The following is a 19203-nucleotide window of genomic DNA, read 5'->3' as shown; positions in this document are numbered from 1 at the left end:
AATTTAGAATGAGAGAAAAAGAGTACTTTTAATGAAACGAAATACAACAGAATCACACACCTTTCACTAAAATACAAATTCTTTTACCCTAATAGAGAAAGTAATTTTAAGCATCATCTAATCAATATTCCACTCATTTAGTGTTTATCCCAGAGAACAAGTTGAGAGACAAATCTGCTGCCTCAAATGGTCTTAGTACCTTAGTGCCTTCACTCCTCTTAACACAAGCATTTCATGGTGCTGAGTGATTTTACTGTTCAAATATTCAATGTTTCACCCACACATACAACAATGACTACTGAACTCAAGCTACCACATATGGTGCTCTGATTTAAAAAAAAAAAAAAAAAAAAAAGAAAAGCCTGTTTGAACAATCAGGGAAAAAAACTGGCTGTTGGACATTGAGTGTTTTAAATGTTCTGTCTCCCAAATCCACTGAAACATTCAATATGTCAGCTACTCTTGTGGGCAAGTAGCTGTTATAAAATTTGAAACATGGAATGACAGTTTTTTCAAACAGATTTGTTCGAATGAAGCAACACTAAGACTGTCTTTGCTAGTACAAAGACTGTCTTATTCATACTCATATTCCCGTTAAGTACTATGAAAATCTACAAGGGGCAACTGAAACAGAGAGCAGAAAACACCAGTTTCACAGAAGATATGGTAGTATTTATTAGCAGGTAATCTAAAGGAAAACAAAAATTCCAGGTAGAAACGCTGGTTTCTTAGTTTTGACAAATGTACCACAGAATGTGAGATGGTAAGATCAGGGGAAAAAAATTGGATGAAGGTACATGGGTACCCTCTGTACCATCTTTGCAACTTTTCTGTAACTCTAAAATCTTTCCAAAACAAAAAGCTTTTAAGATTCTCAGGAAAAAAAATTAAAAAAATAAAAATAAAAAAAAAAAGATTCTCAGGTAGAAAGCACAGCCTATACAAAACCACAATGAGGGCAAAATGTGACCCATTTGAGATCTACAAGTAATATCGTATGGCTGGAACACAATTTCCTATGAAGGTAAAGTAAGGGAATAAATGAGAGTAGAGAAGCAGGTAAATATCAGATATGATATTATGCATCATGCTAAGAAATAGATTTTAATTTAGAGAGGAGTTATCAAGGATTTCAAATAGTAATAACTAAGTGAACCTTAGAATAACTGGGAATAATAGAGTGAGAGGTAGTAATAATATTCAAAATACACTGAGAGGCAAGCAAATCGACAGGATTTGCTAATGCATGGGGGGGTGGGGCGGTATAGGAAAAGTTAAGAGAAGAATCGAGAATATTTCAGGGCTCTTAAAGTCAGGGTAACTGGATGGAAGATCTTACTATTTACTGAGTCTAAGATAGAACCATGTTTGAAATGGAAAACCAAGATTTTGTACATGTTAGGTTCAAAATGCCCTATTAGACATCCAAGCTGAATATTCTATTCTGGAATCCAAGAGGGAAAGTCAGGGCTAGAGGTAATCTGGGAGTAATCAGAATATACACAGTATTTAAAACCAAAGGACCAGATAAAATAAGAACCCCTAGGGTGAGAATTTTTGACAGCACTCTCCACCATTTAGAAGTCAGGCAGAACAGCGGTCAGCACAGCAGACTGGCAAGGAGCAGCCGCTGAGTTTGGGTGGGGACGAACAACAGGCAAGTGTGGTTTCAAGGAGGCCCAGAGGAGAAAGAGTCAGAACAAGATCCCATATGCAACGTGCACATAGTAAACACAGCATACATCTTTCTTCCCCTGTGCCTTTTTTCCTCCTTTCAATGAGCACTGAATTGGTAACCTCATTTACCAGAGAAATATTGCTTAGTTATCAGCTTTTACAACTAACAAAGTTCACCTAGTGTTATAATAAGCGGTATTTCTCTTACAAGGTCCCCCTATAAGAGAAATACTTGTAAACAGTTCTTAAGCCTGGGTACACATCCAAATCACCAGAAAGATTTCTTTGAATATAGCAATGACTGGCAGCACATCCCAGAGATTCTAATTTAATTGGTCATGGGTGCAACTCAGGCACCAGAATTTGAATATCGAGTGGCACAGCTCATATAGTAAAGAAAGAACTACCTCTTGATTCTTACCAGATTTCCAAATAATGAGATCCTTACCATTCTCCAATGGTGACCAATCGGTTTTTCATTTCTGGGGGGGAGGGGAGAGGAATCACCTTTTGGTTTTCAGTATCATCATATTCACTGCAGCTATTTTCCTTATTTTACTCAAACTGTACCATCTTTGGTCAGTGGGAGCCTCCTAAAAACTGTCTGCCAAGGCTAAGGAACATGAGAGCTTCAAATACACAGACACACAGAGAGACATACGAAAAGGTAAAGGAGAATTAAAGCTAGAACAGGGTGCTTAAAGCTTTGTATTATTACAGAGAATGTCTGTTGAAAAGCAAAAGATTCTCACCAAAAAAAATATATATATACATATATATAATTTAAAATATATATATAATAAATATATATACAATTTTAAAATGTATTTTATACATATATCTGTGAGGTGATGGATGTATTAATTAACTAGATGGAGGGAATACTTTCACAATTGACTAATGCATATCAAATCATCACGATGTACACTTTAAATATCTTACAGTTTTGTCAATTATACCTCAACAAAGCTGGGGGGAAAAAGCAAAAGATTTTTTAAATTATCAGTATCGACTAACATTATAAAACAGGTTACAAAGGAACTGAAGAAGGAAATTATTTTGTCACCCATCGCAGTGAATGATGTATTATTAGCATCACTATGTACTGTAAAAATTACCAGAATTTGCCTGTATGCACAACTGTAAGCCACTCACAGTGATAAAGTTATAATAGCTTAAGTCTGGTTTGATGAAATTTCTTTTTTCTTCATCAACAATTTAGGCTAGGTTCTTGATTCCAAAACACCTAAAAAGATTGGCTATTTCATGTATAAGGCCTGAAAGAAAATCTGAGTTTTTCAAGCAATACTCTTAACACGATAAGAAGTCATTCAGACGTGTCACTATTATGAACGAAGCCAATCATGCTGAGCTGCTGGAGACTAGTTGCTGAGGAAAACTTACAATAAATTCATTAACCCATGACAACTAAGTGACTACAAGTACCGTGTTCAAAGTAAACAGAAATACTAGAGTAGGGGAGAAACACGTAGGAAGAAAAAAAAAAAAACTATGGAGCCTATCTGAAAAGTACAACTATGTAATTTCTAACATACTATACAAATTTGTCCAGACAAGCCACTGCCACACTGGCAAAAAAGGAAATCAGAACAATCACCAAACATGCTGTGTATGACTAATTTTTATTTATTTTCTTCAGTTAAGTAAAGCATTTCTGAGCATGGTGAGTTGAAGCCAATTAGCCATGCTAATGCTTAATACCAAATGACTAAGAAGAATCAAAATCACATTTAAAAAAAAAAAAAAAAAAAGGACCAGAGAATAGTTGAAAGAATTCCAAAATCCTAGTCCTATAAACACATGTAATGTTTTCCAAACCTTTAATAATGAAAGGTTTCACGACATTTAACAAAATGGCAGCAGCAACTCCCCTTCACACAAACTCTAAATGCACATACAAAGCAAGGGTATATATACAAGACAAAGTGAATACGGGGAGAAGCTGGGGCGGAAGGTGCTTATCTAGGAATAATCTTTGTACTTTAATTATAAAAGATAAACATTATTAAAAGAAAAAACTATATTTACATTTTAGGAGTATGTTTGATTTTACAAAACTAAAATTTCATAACGAGCTGACATGATCAATTATTTTCATATGACATTAACTTCTTCTCAAGCACAAAACAAACAAGTTTAAGAAATATCAAATGTAACTTAAACCTAAATGACACATCCATGACTTTCATTTATTTCCCATGTCAACTCAATTAGGTCTTACAGACTTCCAGTTTCTAGCCTTTGCCATTACCAACACTCCAATGGACTTTTACCATCTGAATCTTTAGACAGTTGCTCCAGAAGCCACATGAGCAAAAATTGATAATATAAAAATCTGTATTAGATGAGCATCAAAATGATAGTCATGTATTATAAGCCGAAGAATAACATAGGGCTTCCTTGGTGGCGCAGTGGTTAAGAATCCGCCTGTCAATGCAGGGGACACATGTTCGAGCCCTGGTCCGGGAAGATCCCACATGCTGCGGAGCAACTAAGCCCGTGCGCCACAACTAGTAAGCTTGCGCTCTAGAGCCTGCAAGCCACAACTACTGAGCCCTCGTGCCACAACTACTGAAGCCCATGTGCCTAGATCCCATGCTCTGCAACTAGAGAAGCCACCGCAATGAGAAGCCTGCGCACTGCAACGAAGAGTAGCCCCCGCTCGCCGCAACTAGAGAAAATCCGCGTGCAGCAACAAAGACCCAACGCAGCCAAAAATTAAATAAATAAATTTATTTAAAAAAAAAGAATAACATAATACATGAGCCATTCTGTAGATAGATGATTGATTGACGGATAGAATAAAGAGCAGAAAGCGCTGAAAGTAGAATATCAACTTATAAATTTAGATGGGAAGAGAGAAAAAAACTCATTTTGTAACCCTCATAGTAATAAATGATTCAGGCAAGAAACATTAATGCATACTAAAACTAGTTCTAATGGGGAACAATATATTCATATAGTTCAAAGTATCTCTCCAAAAATTAATCATTAATTGTAAAGGGACAAATAATAAGTTTACGGTAGAGAACCTGGCAAATTCCACCTTAACCAAGTGATGCTAGGTAATTTCATCCATGATGGAACAAACTCTCATCAAGTGTCCCCTGAAGTGATACAGTGACAATTTTATTCTATGTTCACCAAAAACGCATAAACTGAATCTGATCACATCAAACAACCCCCAAATGGGGAACATACCACAAAATAAAATGTTTATACTTTTCAAAAATTTTAGTGCTATAAAAGATAAAGACAGGCTGAGGAAACTAAGTTTCAAGGAGTCATGAAAACTAAATGTAATGCATGATCCTCAATTGGATTCTAAACCAAGGGGGGAGATAAAGGGCTCTGAAGGACGTCATTGGGACAATTAGTGAAATCTGAATAGCTGATGGAATCAATATTAAATTTCTGGAACTTGGTAACTGTACTAAGGTTATGTAAATGAACATCCTTGCTCTTAGGAAATAACACACACTGAAGTTATCTAGGGATACGGCTCCTCTTAAATGGTTCCCCCAAAAGAGTGTGCGTGCGTGTGTGCGCGCGCGTGTGTGTGTATGCAGGAAAAAAGGGAGGAAAGGAGAGAGATGGGGGGAGGGAGACAGATGGAGAGATGGATGATGTACTGATGGGTGGAAAGATACAGAGAAAGCAAATGTGGCAAAATGTTAACTGGTGAATCTGGCTGAAGGGTATACAGGAGTTCTTTACACATACATGTGTGAGAGAAATATATGGGAGTTCTTGTATGTTTTCTGCAAGTTGAAATTTTTCAAAATTAAAAGTTTAAAAAATCTGTGTTTTAGAAAAAGCACCATAAAAAGTCAAGAAGAAGGTCAAAATGGGGAAAATATTTAATTCCTATCACAGGAGGGAAATTTTTTCCTACTTTATAAAAAAGAATAATGAGCTCAAAAAGGATTTCCATTCTAAAAATACAAAATAATTAATACAGGGGAAAAATGATGTGAATATACAGAAAAGTATTTATACTGTATTTACACTGTATGTGTCTGCACTTACATAAGTAGAAACATGTTACCATATACCGGCAGATTGGTAAAGATAAAATAGAACAACAAGCCTCAAGGTTGCTGAGAAACAGGCACTATATTATACACTGCTGGTTAGAATACAAATTGGTATGTTTTTCTGTAGGGGGAATAATACCTTTCAAAAGCAAGCCTAGACATATAGCCTTTGACTGAGCAAAATAGCTTCTAGGAATTTATACTAGCTCACAAAAGTAGTTTATAAAAATGTGTTAACTGATTATATTGTGGAAAATTGGACCAACAAAATCCATCAAGGAATGATTAAATAAAATATGGTAAACTATTACATAGAAAGATCACACAACCACTAAAAAGTTAATTTATTGACATGAAATGATGTCCAATACAAAACTAAACTGGTAGGCTAGGGAATTCCTGGTCCAGAAACTAAAAATACAGCAAGTCAAGCAACATGGCCCAAAAAGAAAAAAAAAAAAGGTACAATACACGTAGGTGCAAAATGATCCCGTTTATTTCTTTACTTTGTACATATATGTTAAGAAGTCAAATATAATAGATAGTTAGATTATAGTTACACTATCTTCTTATTTAAGCTTTTCAATGTCAAATTTTTTAATATGAAGCAAGCATAACTTTTTTTTTTTTTTAATTTTATTTTATTTTTGGCTGCGTTGGGTCCCTGTTGTGGTGCGCGGGCTTCTCACTGTGGTGGCCTCTCCCGTCGCAGAGCACAGGCTCCAGGCGCCCGGGCCTCAGGAGCTGTGCCTCGCGGGCTCCGGAGCACAGCCTCAGCAGCTGTGGCGCACGGGCCCAGCCGCTCCGAGGCATGTGGGATCCTCCCGGACCAGGGCTCGAACCCGCGTCCCCCGCGTCGGCAGGCGGACCCTCAACCACTGCGCCACCAGGGAAGCCCAAGCATAACTTTTATAACACACTTATTTCCACGTGACAGAGTGGAGGAAGAAGAGCGAGAGTCTACTAGGAACTAAGGAAAAGCTTTGCTGGCTGTGAACTTCCCAGGTCTGTCATAGCCAGGCAACACTAGGCACTATACTAGCCCTTCCTTTCCCTATCCTCCATCCCTTTTATTTATTCAGGCTTCATTCTAAAGAATTAACAACTTTAAATGTTTTCACTAAGGACAGTGCGCATTGGGGCTTCCCTGGTGGCGCAGTGGTTGAGAATCTGCCTGCCGGTGCGGGGGACACGGGTTCGAGCCCTGGTCTGGGAAGATCCCACATGCCGCGGAGCTACTAGGCCCGTGAGCCACAACTACTGAGCCTGCGCGTCTGGAGCCTGTGCTCCTCAACAAGAGAGGCCACGATAGTGAGAGGCCCGCGCACCGCGATGAAGAGTGGCCCCCGCTTGCCGCAACTAGAGAAAGCCCTCGCACAGAAACGAAGACCCAACACAGCCAAAAATAAATTAATTAATTAAAATTCTTCAGCCTAAGAGCATTTATTAAAAAAAAAAAAAGACAGTGCGCATTTTAAAAAATTTCTCATCAAGACGATTCTATCAATTATCCCCCACACAAACCATCCAACCACAAAGCAGCCACACCGATGTTGTTTAATATATGAACACAACTGAACTCTCTGGCAAGTGCTTGAAGCCTATGGTAAAAATAAAAGACAAAAAATACAATGCAAACTCCTTATAATAATCGGATTCCAGACTAATAGATAATAAGAGATAAGAACAGTAATGCAAAGAAAACATTTCGCAACCAATTACTTTTATACTTAATTTCTAAAGAGTCCAAGCTCACTAGTCAGAAATTTTTTTTACATATTTTCAAATTGCCACCATAAAGTATCACTAAATATATGAAACTACATGTTATTCCCTAAATAGTCCACTCATTCTTCTATGCTTTCTTTTCTTTCTTTCAAAAGTACATATTTCTGTAATTACTGGTGATAGTTGCACAAACCTATGAATACACTAAAAACTACTTAATTATACACTTGGTAAGTTTCATGATATGTAAATTATATTATTGTATACACACACACACACACTTCTGAAATGATCTCCCTATTACCATGAGACAAAACTCTTAGCTCTGTTAATATCCTCCTCATCTTCACATACTGAGGGTTGGCAAAGATTTTTTAAATAGAATACAAGAAGCACTAACCATAAAATTGATAAATTAGATTTCATTAAAACTAAAAACTGTTCTTCAAAAGATCCCATTAGGAAAGGTGAAAAGGATAACCAAAGACAGACTGCAATAAGGCATTTACAATATACATATCTGACAAAGGACTTGTATCTAAAATATATACAAAATTTTATATAATTATAAAAGACAAATCATTCAATAAAATAACAGAAAAGGGCTTGAAATAGGCACTTCACCCAAAAGAGGAAATTCAAATAGCCAAAAGCTCATGAAAATGTGTGCAACATATCATTACTCACCAGGGAAATAAAAATTAAAGCCACAATGGGATATCCCTACACAGACACCAGAATGGCTCAAATTAACAAGATGGCAAATACCAAGATACACAGCAACTAAAACTCTCATTCACTGCTGGTGGTAATGTAAAGTGACAGGACCAATCTGAAAAAGAGTTTGCAGTTGCTAAAGCTAAATATGCCATATTCTATGACTCAGTAATTCCACTCCTAACTATACAACCAAGAGAAATGAAATGAGTACATGTGTGCCATCAGAAGACATGTAGAAGAGTGTGTTTAGGACAGCTTGATTAATCACAGCCAAAGGCTAGGAACCCATGGGCAGAAGAATGGATAAACTATGGTTTATTGGACACTGGAATACTACACAGCAGTTGTTTTTTTGTTTTGTTTTAATTTATTTATTTTTGGCTGTGTTGGGTCTTCGCTTCTGTGCGAGGGCTTTCTCTAGTTGCGGCGAGCGGGGGCCACTCTTCATCGCGGTGCGCGGGCCTCCCCCTATCGCGGACTCTCCCGTTGCGGAGCACAGGCTCCAGACGCGCAGGCTCAGTAATTGTGGGTCTCGGGCCCAGTTGCTCCGCGGCATGCGGGATCTTCCCAGACCAGGGCTCGAATCCGCGTCCCCTGCACTGGCAGGCAGACTCTCAACCACTGCGCCACCAGGGAAGCCCTGTTGTTTTTTTTTTAATGACTGATACCTACAACAAGGACAAACCTCACTGCTATTTTGTTGAGTGAAAAAAAGCCAGACACAAAAGTTCATACAACTAAGCCAGGATGATCGAAATCGTAACATGGCCTGGGGAAGGAGTAGAAGGATGGAGGGGGACAGACTGGGAAGGGACATTAAGCAACTTGGTTTTACTGAAAATATTCTTCATCAGAATGGTAGTTACACAGGTGCATACAAACATACGAAAGTGCTGAAGTTTAAAGTGCCGAACACTTAAGTGTACTTTAAACACTTTATTGTACATTATATCGTGTTACAACTAAAAACATTTTTCTCAAAGGGACTTGCCTCAAGCATCATCACCGCATCACCTCCTCTCTATAGTCAACTCCCACTCACCTCCTACTACTGTTTTCCAGCCCCATTCGTCACTAATTCATGTTTCCAGAGAACCTTTTGAAGGTCACTATAGTGACCTATATAGTGACATTTCACTACTTAAATCTACTTACATCTGTATAAACCTAAAGATGTAAGTTCCCTGAAGGGCAGAGGCCTGCCTTTCTTACTCACCATGCTTCCCAAATGCCTAGCACATTGCCATGTACTGCAGACATCAATAAATGTTTTTTTTGATTCAAATGATTCCTATGACTTATAGAACAATGCCTCACTAAATCACACTCCTTAACTTTTGTCTTTTAAAGACATTTTCTTTCCCCCTCTCCAATGGGAATCTTCTCTGGTTTCTAAAAAGAGATCTGGGGGCCGGGGGGAAATCCATTTGTACAGGCTGTGAAATTAACCTGAACATCATAATCGACCAGCAACAGAATTGCTGCCTTAAAGAAAAATATATGGAAATACAATGAGAAAGGAAATGATTCTTTTACTTTAACAACAATCTCTTACATCTACTAGCTATATACTGTACAACTCTATGAGGTAACTATTATTACCAGTTACATGTTAGATGGGAAGTTCAAAGGTCACATAGTTCAGGGCCAGGATCTGTAGTATGACTACAGGGAAGACTAGAGGGTGAACATTACAGGACCCACATGCCAACAGAAAGGTCAATGAGACTATTTTAAAAAGAACAAAAAAAAAGAAATCCAAATGGTTAAACATATGAAAAGATGACCTACTTCATCAATAATAAAGGAAAAGCAAAACTACATCAGGGGAGGGAATTCCCTAACAGTCCAGTGGTTAGGGCCTGGCACTTCCACTGCAGGGGCCTGGGTTTTGATCCCTGATCAGGGAACTAAGATCCCGCAAGCTATGAGGCACGGCCAAAAAATAAAAATAAAAAACTACATCAGGATGCTATTTCTCATCTATTAGATGGGCAAAAACACAAAAGTTTGACAACACCCTCTCAGCAAAGCTGTGAAGAAGGCAGACGCTCTAACACTGCTGACGAGGGCACAAGTCCTAGAGAGGGCGGTGTGGCAATATTTATCAAAATTACCGATGCTTATATAGCCTTTGATCTAACCACTCACATCATTTTGGGAATTTCTCCTACATATACAATTACACATGTACAAAATGACAGATGTTCAAAGATTTATCACTGAAGTACTATTTGCAATAGCGAAAGACTAAAAACAACCCAAGTATCTATACAAGTTTGGTTAAATAAACTGCTACAGCCACACAATGGAATACTATGAAACTGTTAAAAAAGAGAATATTCTCTATGAACAGATATGAAAAGATCTCTACTAGAAAGTATGTTACAAAATGTACACATACATACAATAAAAATGTTAATAACAGGGGAAACAGTATAGGACATACAGTAACTCTGCAATCTTTGTAATATTTCTGTAAATCTAAAACTGCTCTAGAATAAAAAGCTTATAAAAAATAAGATACAGACAGTATATAGTTTATTAGATTTTGTGTAAAAGGAAGGAGAATGATCCTACATATGTATCTGCTTGTAGTTTCATAAAGAATTCACTACTAACTAAGAACAATGGTTATATATTTGGGGGAGCGAAAATAAGGAACAAGAAAGGGAGCAAGATTTCTCAATATAAATTTTTTCTTTATAATTTTTAAAAATTGTTAATGATTATCTTTTCCAAAAAAATTAAGTAATTTTTAAAAAAACAACTCTACAAGAATTACCTCTTTCTCTAACGAAACCCAAGGGAACTTTCTGGCACAGTATTTATATACCAGCAGACACTGTTAACTTATGAAACTTCTTTAAATACAAACTTTTAATCTCTATGGTATATGCTTTCCATAGTTACAAACCAAAATATTTTAACTTTTAATGAGGATAAAAGGAAAAATGGTTTTTACAGAAAATTGCTCTTTGTACAGATTTCCCCAAATACATCTATTTGACACGGTAATTTACGACTAAGCTCAGTAGCATGACCTCAAAACTGAGTGAAAGGAATCAAATCCCTTAATGTTCTACAATTTTATTTTTTCATATAATAATCAGTACTGTTTGCTAATAAAAAGGCTGAAACCTATGACAGTGAGAAAATATAATTAGAGCACGAGGTATTAACCACAACCAAGCAATTTTAAAGACATACATTCAAGTCACTGGTCTGCACACTAACTGTTTTCAAGACCCTACCTTCACAGTGACTTTTTTCTGGCCTTCAAATTTTAAAAATTGGATTAAATTATCTTTACCTTCATCTATTTTATAAATTCCATGCATCTATGGGAATGTTAAAACAAATGGTTCTTTAAGAAACTTTTAGAAGGGCAAAAGTATGCCCATTAAAAAACATGTTAACTTAAAGTGAAGAAAAAAACTCACATACACTTACTTACCTTAAAAGGTTTGTCTCCACTGTGTGTCAGCATATGCCTCTGTAACCAACTCTGACTGGTTGACGGAGTGTTATATACTTTACAACCTTTCCATAAGCAAACAAATACCTGTTAAAAGAAGAGCCATAATTGTTTTCATCACTTATTTCAACAAGGACTTTTATTCCTTGTAAATTCAAATAAACATGTTGGAAGTCTTCAACTGACAAAGAGACATTTGTTGTACAAGTCAATCAAAATGCTTACTGTAGATAAACTTTCTGAACTTCCAGAATGAGAGGCATAGTTTCAACCCTTCCCCGTTAAGGCTTCTGTCCATTCCCTCAATAAGGAACTGATACACCAATCCCAAAGTGCCATTCAGAAGGAAATATACAAAATATTAACAATATAGCCCTAGGAACTAGAACCATGGACCATTATTTACATTTTTTGTATTTACTGCATGAGGGAACAAGCATGTATCAATTGTACATATCAGGAATATATAAAGGTATAAAGAAGCAATGAAAATAAATCAAAACAGTCAATTGGTGGACACTGATTCAAAGAATGAGTAAACAAGTTATCCAATTACAATCTTTCTGCTCTTGATTTCCTATTCTCAAATGTATACTAATACTACTTACGTTTATATTGTTCTCCTTATTAAAAATGATTTCAAATTATCTTGCTTATGAAGCAAAATCTAATACAGAATGTTAAAATTAATATAGTTGCAAAAGCAATGTCATGAGATACTCTATCATCCTAACAGATCCACATTCTTGGGTTCAGGCAACTGAGTATGACTGGGTTAACAACTAACAACATAATCTTTTTCCTACCATGGAGATACCAATTTTTTGACCGATTCTATTTTTATCAAACTGAATACTGAAAACTGCTCCCCATCATCAGTAAAAGAAGTATGAATCTACTGTAACCACTACCTTCAAAAAACCATATATAGGCTCTGTTCTTTTCTAAGGTTAGAACAATTATAAATAGAGCCACACTCTGAAGATTATAATGTACTGCCTATAGAACGGAACAAAGATACACACAGGACTGAGGAAACAATCATTAAACAGTAAGCGTAAAATAAAATTATTTATAAGTCTAGAAAAACAGTCTAAAGTAACTGAGATCAATTTTTACTCAAAATCATTTTACAACAAGACAACACTGCTACTGCTGTTTGATATGCTTAACGAATGTTATCGCATATCTTGATTCTACAACAGATTTGCTGGTTTCTTTTAGTTAAGCAGATATTGTAAGTCATAACATTTCCTCCTTGGTACTTAAAATTCCTGACCCTAATACATGTTTATAAAATGATTCCTAGAGTTCCCAGAATTAAAAGCTACTTTTTAAATGAATGTAGACAAAAATTTCTTTAGGTAAACTGTAAAACCCACTGCAAAATAATACAATGCAACCTGTAAAAGTCTGATAAGCATGCATAAGAAAAATTCCATTACTATTAGTAAAGTAAAACCAGTCAAATATACTCTAAATACAGAGCCAGGAAGCAGTATAATTTACATGCTCAAAGGGAGTGAAAAAAAGCCTACTTTTACTAATTAGATTCCTTCTGCAGTAAAATGATACAAAAAAGATTTTATATTAAATAAGAGAGACACAATCTAAAGTCAGGAAGGGGTTGAATGGATGATCTCATGGTTCCTTTAAGCTCTTAGGAAAAAACTAGCTCAGTTTTTCACAAAATGTGAACATGTAAAAGAGAAGCAAATGTCTTTTATAATTATTTTGTCTCAAATCAGTCTGCTCTTTCAAGATCTGTCTAAAATGAAGGCTATAATTTTGTATCCTATAATTTTTAGCCACAGTAAATGTGCTAACATTTTCAATTTCCTCTGTTAAAAGTTATTTAATAAACAGAGGACAAAATATTCAATAAACTGTCCAAATACAAGAATAAAATATTTCTCATTTCTTGCAAAAGATATGACCAACTTCATGTTGTGTTCAGGAGATACCAGATTGGCAATCAAAACACAAAGTAACCTCCTAAGATTGATTCCACTTCCTAGCAGCATTCAGATTTAACCATGAGAGTCTAAAAGTATCATTTTAAATAACATAGAAGTAACTCATTCCAGTCTTTGAATAATAATCTTATTATCCCCCCTCCTCAAAATCTCCCTCTGGCCCTCTTCCCTCCAACACACCAAAGAACATATACAAAAGTAAACTTAATAAAGTGACACATGTAAAAGCACCCCTGCATCAAGAAACATAAACAGATTTCTTTCTGGCAACTGTTTTTAAAGTAAGAAGCAGTTAAGACAGAAGAAAACAGAACACTAATGGATCTTACAGAACCACTGAAATCCTACAAGATGAAGTTCCCTGCCTACCAAGACTTATGTTAAGAGGACACAGGGGTCTGAAATTTGATTAGTAAAACAGCTCAGCCTAGTTTCTGAAATCCAGTCATGCACGGAAGTATGAGCCGAAGAACACAATTCTATTTTACTTAACAAAAAAGGTTAAATTTTTCTTCCTTTTTATTTTTTTTTATAAATTTATTTATTTTTGGCTGCGTCGGGTCTTCGTTGCTGCGTGCGGGCTTTCTCTAGTTGCAGCGAGCGGGGGCTACTCTTCGTTGCAGTGCGGAGGCTTCTCATTGCTGTGGCTTCTCTTGTTGCGGAGCACGGGCTCTAGGCACATGGGCTCAGTAGTTGTGGCACACAGGCTTAGTTGCTCACTGGCATGTGGGATCTTCCCGGACCGGGGCTCGAACCTGTGTCCCCTGCATTGGCAGCCAGATTCTTAACCACTGCGCCACCAGGGAAGTCCCTGTTTTTATTTTTTAAATACAAGAAAGTACTCTCATGATTTCTTTTTAAAAAAGGTATATTCATAAAAGGTGTTTAAATGGTAAGTTTAACTTTTAATGTAGAATTAAGTGTCTACCCACTTTGAAAGGGTCAGGAAAACCTAAACTCCACCTGATTTCATCCTTCAAATATAAAGTCCACATGACATGGCAACATAAACAGCTTACAGGAAGGTAAAGAAGTTTCTAAGCTGTTATATGACAGTTTTGTTTTTCCCAGGGCGAAGATTAGAGTGGGATGACAAAAAGAACAGGAATTAATATAGTATTTAGATCTTACTAACTTACTGCTCCAGAAAAATTGTCATCTTTCAGTAATTAGAAACATAAAATCCTGCAGAATTACCAATAATTTCCTCATTTGTTTCTGTTCCATTATGACAGTTTAACACTTGGAGTAGAAAGAAGAGAAATAAAAATTCTTTAAAAATGTCATAAAAATCAGCTGGTTTCCACTATACATGAGGTATCTAGAATAGTCAATTTTATAGAGACAGAAAGTAGAATAGTGGTTACCAGGGGTTAGCGGAAGAGAGGATTAGGGAGTTATTGTCTAACAGGTACAGATTTCAGTTTGGGAAAATGAAAAAGTTCCGGAGAATGACAGTAGTGAAGACTGCACAACAATGTGATGTACTTAATGCCACTGAACTGTACACTTAAAAACAATTAAAATGATTTCTTTTTAATTTCCCTTCCAAGAGGTCGTTTTCAAAAAAAATGTTCCAACCAACAACTACTTTATTGTAGGTGAGATCGGGCGCGTTCAGGGTGGTACGGCCGTAGACACAACTATTCTATTTTAAAGCACAAACTAGATCAAGATTTCCTGTCTTATCTAGCAGTATCAAGTTTTCAAATTCTCATTCACACTTTCATTCTGAAAGCTTAAGTCTAGATATCAAAGACTGATACGTAGAAATAACTGGAATCTATTTTCTTCATTTAGCTGATCCTTTACGTTTGTAGTTTAGCAACTAATGTCCTTCAAAGATCAGGACTCCTTTCTGAAGTCAAAATAGCATTACTCTTAAAATTAGCCAGAAAATCTTATTATTTGTAATAAAGTAATTTTATGAATAAGCATTCAAGAAATGACATGGGGGAGGGGGTTTCCATTTCAACAAGTTTATAGTTACTGCAGAAATACCAAAACTTCATGCCTAGCTCTGTAACATCAGTAAGATACGTGCAGGTGCAGTGATTACATGATACATTCAGACTGTAACTCCATTTTTTCTTCAAATCTGTAAAAGGCAGAAAACATTCTCATAAAGGCTGTGTGCCAACTCAACTTGCAGGATCAAGACTTAGAAATGTGAAATTCTCCTATACCTCCTAAGAGATCGCCTACATAGCTTGGGATCCTATATGCAGTTGCTAAGTCAAGTGACTAAAAAGCATCATGCCATGGTTCAAAAGACTACCTTAGTGATATATACCAAGTGACAACAAGCAATGGCTCACAAAAGGCAACTCTGTAATGACCAAGAAACCAACTTGGCTAAGATAGTTTCACTAGAAATCTGATATATATATATATGGGGGAAATAAAGACTGTTACCAACGGAGCTTAACCACTGAGTTGGGTTATGCAGTGAAAATACCATATGATGGGCACAGTTCATTAATATACGCTTTGGTGTCTACCCAGACCCCATATACGTTAAATCTAATAATATGACAAATGTTTACTTATCAAGTAACTAAAAGACTGATGAAACATTATAACATATTGTGATAACAGCAAATATTTCTTAAAAGAAATTTCAAATGCAACACCACTGGTAAAAACATTAGGAGTGCCTGTTACGGTTGCGTGTTTAAAAAAAAAAAGATCAGTAATACAATCAATCTAAATATCAATACCACCATGGAAACAGTTACCCACTTACTTAAACCAAGAAGATTTTAACCATTTTAGTATCAGTATATCTCAAAAGTGATGCCATACTGACAGGCAATGTGTGGCCTAATAAATTATCTGTACTTACAATGTGACATTAATTTCTGGAAAACATACTAAGTATGGTTAATTATTCAAGACATAAACCTAGATAAAGTTGAAACAAAATTATAATATTATCAGTTTTATAAATATTTTGGTCCATTACACTGTGACTCACCTAATGTGCTTTAGCTCTTTATTTACTATTCAATAAAAAGTATACGAACTGACACAACTAAATGGATTCCTGAAAGAATACAGGTCAATACTAACTCAGCCAGCTCCGACAAGACCTGGGAAAGATGATCAATGATCACAAATAATGAGTACAGACTGCCATTTAACAGGACTGTTTATACTAATCCTGGTACCAATAGTTTCTCTAGTTAATTTCAGCATCAGGGATAACTTAAGACCACTCTAACAACAGAAATCCCAAACAGTGCCAATTCCTAAATGTCCTCAACTCAAAACATCAGAAGCTTGAAATACATAGTATTCATTTACAATACTCCCACTGTATTGTAGAAAGTCTAATTCCTTCAAAGCAATACACCTAAGAGCAAATTAAAATCCAACACATAATATGTTCTATTTAATTTGATTCCATCAAATATGTGGGAAGTAAATAAAAGGGGAAAAAAAATTTGAAAAAAATAAAGCCTGTGTAAAAGCAATCCCAAATTACTTTGAAAAAAAAAAAAAGCCTAACTAGCAATTATAAATTAATAAAACTAATGAAAACAGGGAGTGAAAAAAAGAAATGACAAAACCAACCCCTCCTCGCTGACCATCTACATGTATGGAACGGATGTGATCTGCCAGATCTGGACTAGAGTTGAAGGAAGCCTGGCACTGGTCCCAACAACAATTATAGGCAATATTTTTGCTTGAAGAAGTAGTGCTTCCTTGTCCATTCATCATTGCTGGAGTTGAACGCCCACTGGAAATTGTGCTGTCTACATCCATTATAGTACTGCTTATGCTACAAAAGAAGAAAAAAGGCTGTGTTATTCCTAGAAATTCACTAACATGAATATGATCTTATAAATAATTAAGATTACCACTTGACATTCTGCCCCATAAAGCATACTAACCATATTTTCCATTAGAAAACAACATTGCTTTAAAATTATTTAGTTTCAAATAATTATTCTCTGAAACTAAATTTCAAATAAATATTATTTGCAATAAAGTGCAAATCAAGGCAAGAAAAGCTAGTTCCTCAAAACCAGATACGGGATAATCTGAGCAACTTTTGGCAGACATGAAGTCCCCAACACCATACCTTACAGAAAATAAACCAAACCAAACCAAACCACACACACACACACCCACACACACACACACTCACACACAGCTCATTGCATTTCATCCCTTCCGCAGTTCTAAGAAGCATGATAAAGTAATATAGATTCCAACTGCAAATAATTCAGAATCAAAAGATTAATCTTTACAGTTCTGCAAATCACTTGTTGATCTGAAATCTTTTCTCCTATTCACTAATCTGAGAATACAACTGCTATCACATCCTACCTCTTTCCACCTCAAAGAAGTTGGGAAATTTTGCTGTATTTTCCCTTCTTAATAATAGGCAGAAGAGAGAAATCTGAGTGCAATAAAAGTTTCTCTGATTTTACCAAAGTCTAAAATAAGAAGTACTTTCCTGGCCCTCATTTTTTTTTTAAACTCCTATGCACCAAAAAGACTGAAAATGCCAATCAATCCCTTTTACTTTTTATTTACTAAACAAAGTATTACGTGTTAGTAATTCTTCTTTACTAAAAAATTATTACATTAGTAATAAAAGTAATAAGTAAAAGTAATTGAGTAATTTTGAATGTTCACATCATAATAAAATGTAATATACTTTGCCTTCATCTTAAAAGCAATTCACTTTCTAATTCTCTTTTTTCAGTATCTTCTCCACAGAGAAATTAAATGGACATGGCATCAATCACAGAAGGACCAACAGTAAGAATGTTTCAGACTAAATCCATTAAAAGCTATATAACTGCTTGTAATTTAAGTACCAGTAAATTATAAAATTGATATTAACTTTTAAGGGATATGCTTCCCTACCCCCAAGCTTTTATTATAAAAAATTTCAAAAACACAGAAAAATATATCTAAATCTGAACTCAGATATAGACAACAAACTAGTGGTTACCAGTAGGGAGAAGGAAGTGGAGAGGAGCAAGACAGGGGTAGGGGATTAAGAGGTGCAAACTACTATACATAAAATAAATAAGCTAGGATAAACAAGGATATATTGTACAGCACAGAGAATATTGCCAATATTTTATAATAGCTAGTAAATGGAATATAACCTTTAGAAGTTGTGAATCACTATGCTGTACACCTGAAAATGTATATAATATTGTATCATCAACTATATCTTAATAAAAATAATTAAATCTGAACTTAACAATTAACACTTTGTCCTGTTTTTTGTTTTTTCGTTTTTGGGGGTTTTTTTGGCCATGCTGCGTGGCATGCGGGATCTTAGTTCCCCAACCAGGGATCGAACCCTCACCCCCTGCATTGGAAGTGCAGAGTGTTAACCACTGGACCACCAGGGAAGTCCCTGTCCTGTTTGCTATATTGCTATAATTTGTTTTTCTCAATCATCTGCAGGTTGTAAACATAATACTTCAACCACAATTATTTCAGTACATGCCTTCTAAAAATAAGAACATTCACCTGTAACCACTACAACCTTATTTGTTCACACCCAAGAATTAAACTGAACTTTTTAAATAAGCTT

General features: G+C 35.7%; 1 protein-coding gene across 1 annotated transcript in view; it reads right to left on the bottom strand.

Annotated features, from left to right (window-relative positions):
• The window catches only part of AEBP2 (AE binding protein 2), a 59982-nt gene that overhangs the window by 19967 nt on the left and 20812 nt on the right, over positions 1 to 19203 (bottom strand). Inside the window, exons 2-3 of the mRNA XM_036865993.1 lie at positions 17214 to 17421; positions 11641 to 11748 (exon numbers count right to left, since the gene is read on the bottom strand). Of these exons, the coding sequence (XP_036721888.1) occupies positions 11641 to 11748; positions 17214 to 17421 (316 nt within the window). The remainder of the gene's footprint in view (positions 1 to 11640; positions 11749 to 17213; positions 17422 to 19203) is intronic.

Source organism: Balaenoptera musculus, chromosome 10 (genome assembly GCF_009873245.2).
Source record: "Balaenoptera musculus isolate JJ_BM4_2016_0621 chromosome 10, mBalMus1.pri.v3, whole genome shotgun sequence".
Lineage (NCBI taxonomy): Eukaryota > Metazoa > Chordata > Mammalia > Artiodactyla > Balaenopteridae > Balaenoptera > Balaenoptera musculus.
This window is presented reverse-complemented; position numbering and strand designations above follow the sequence as displayed.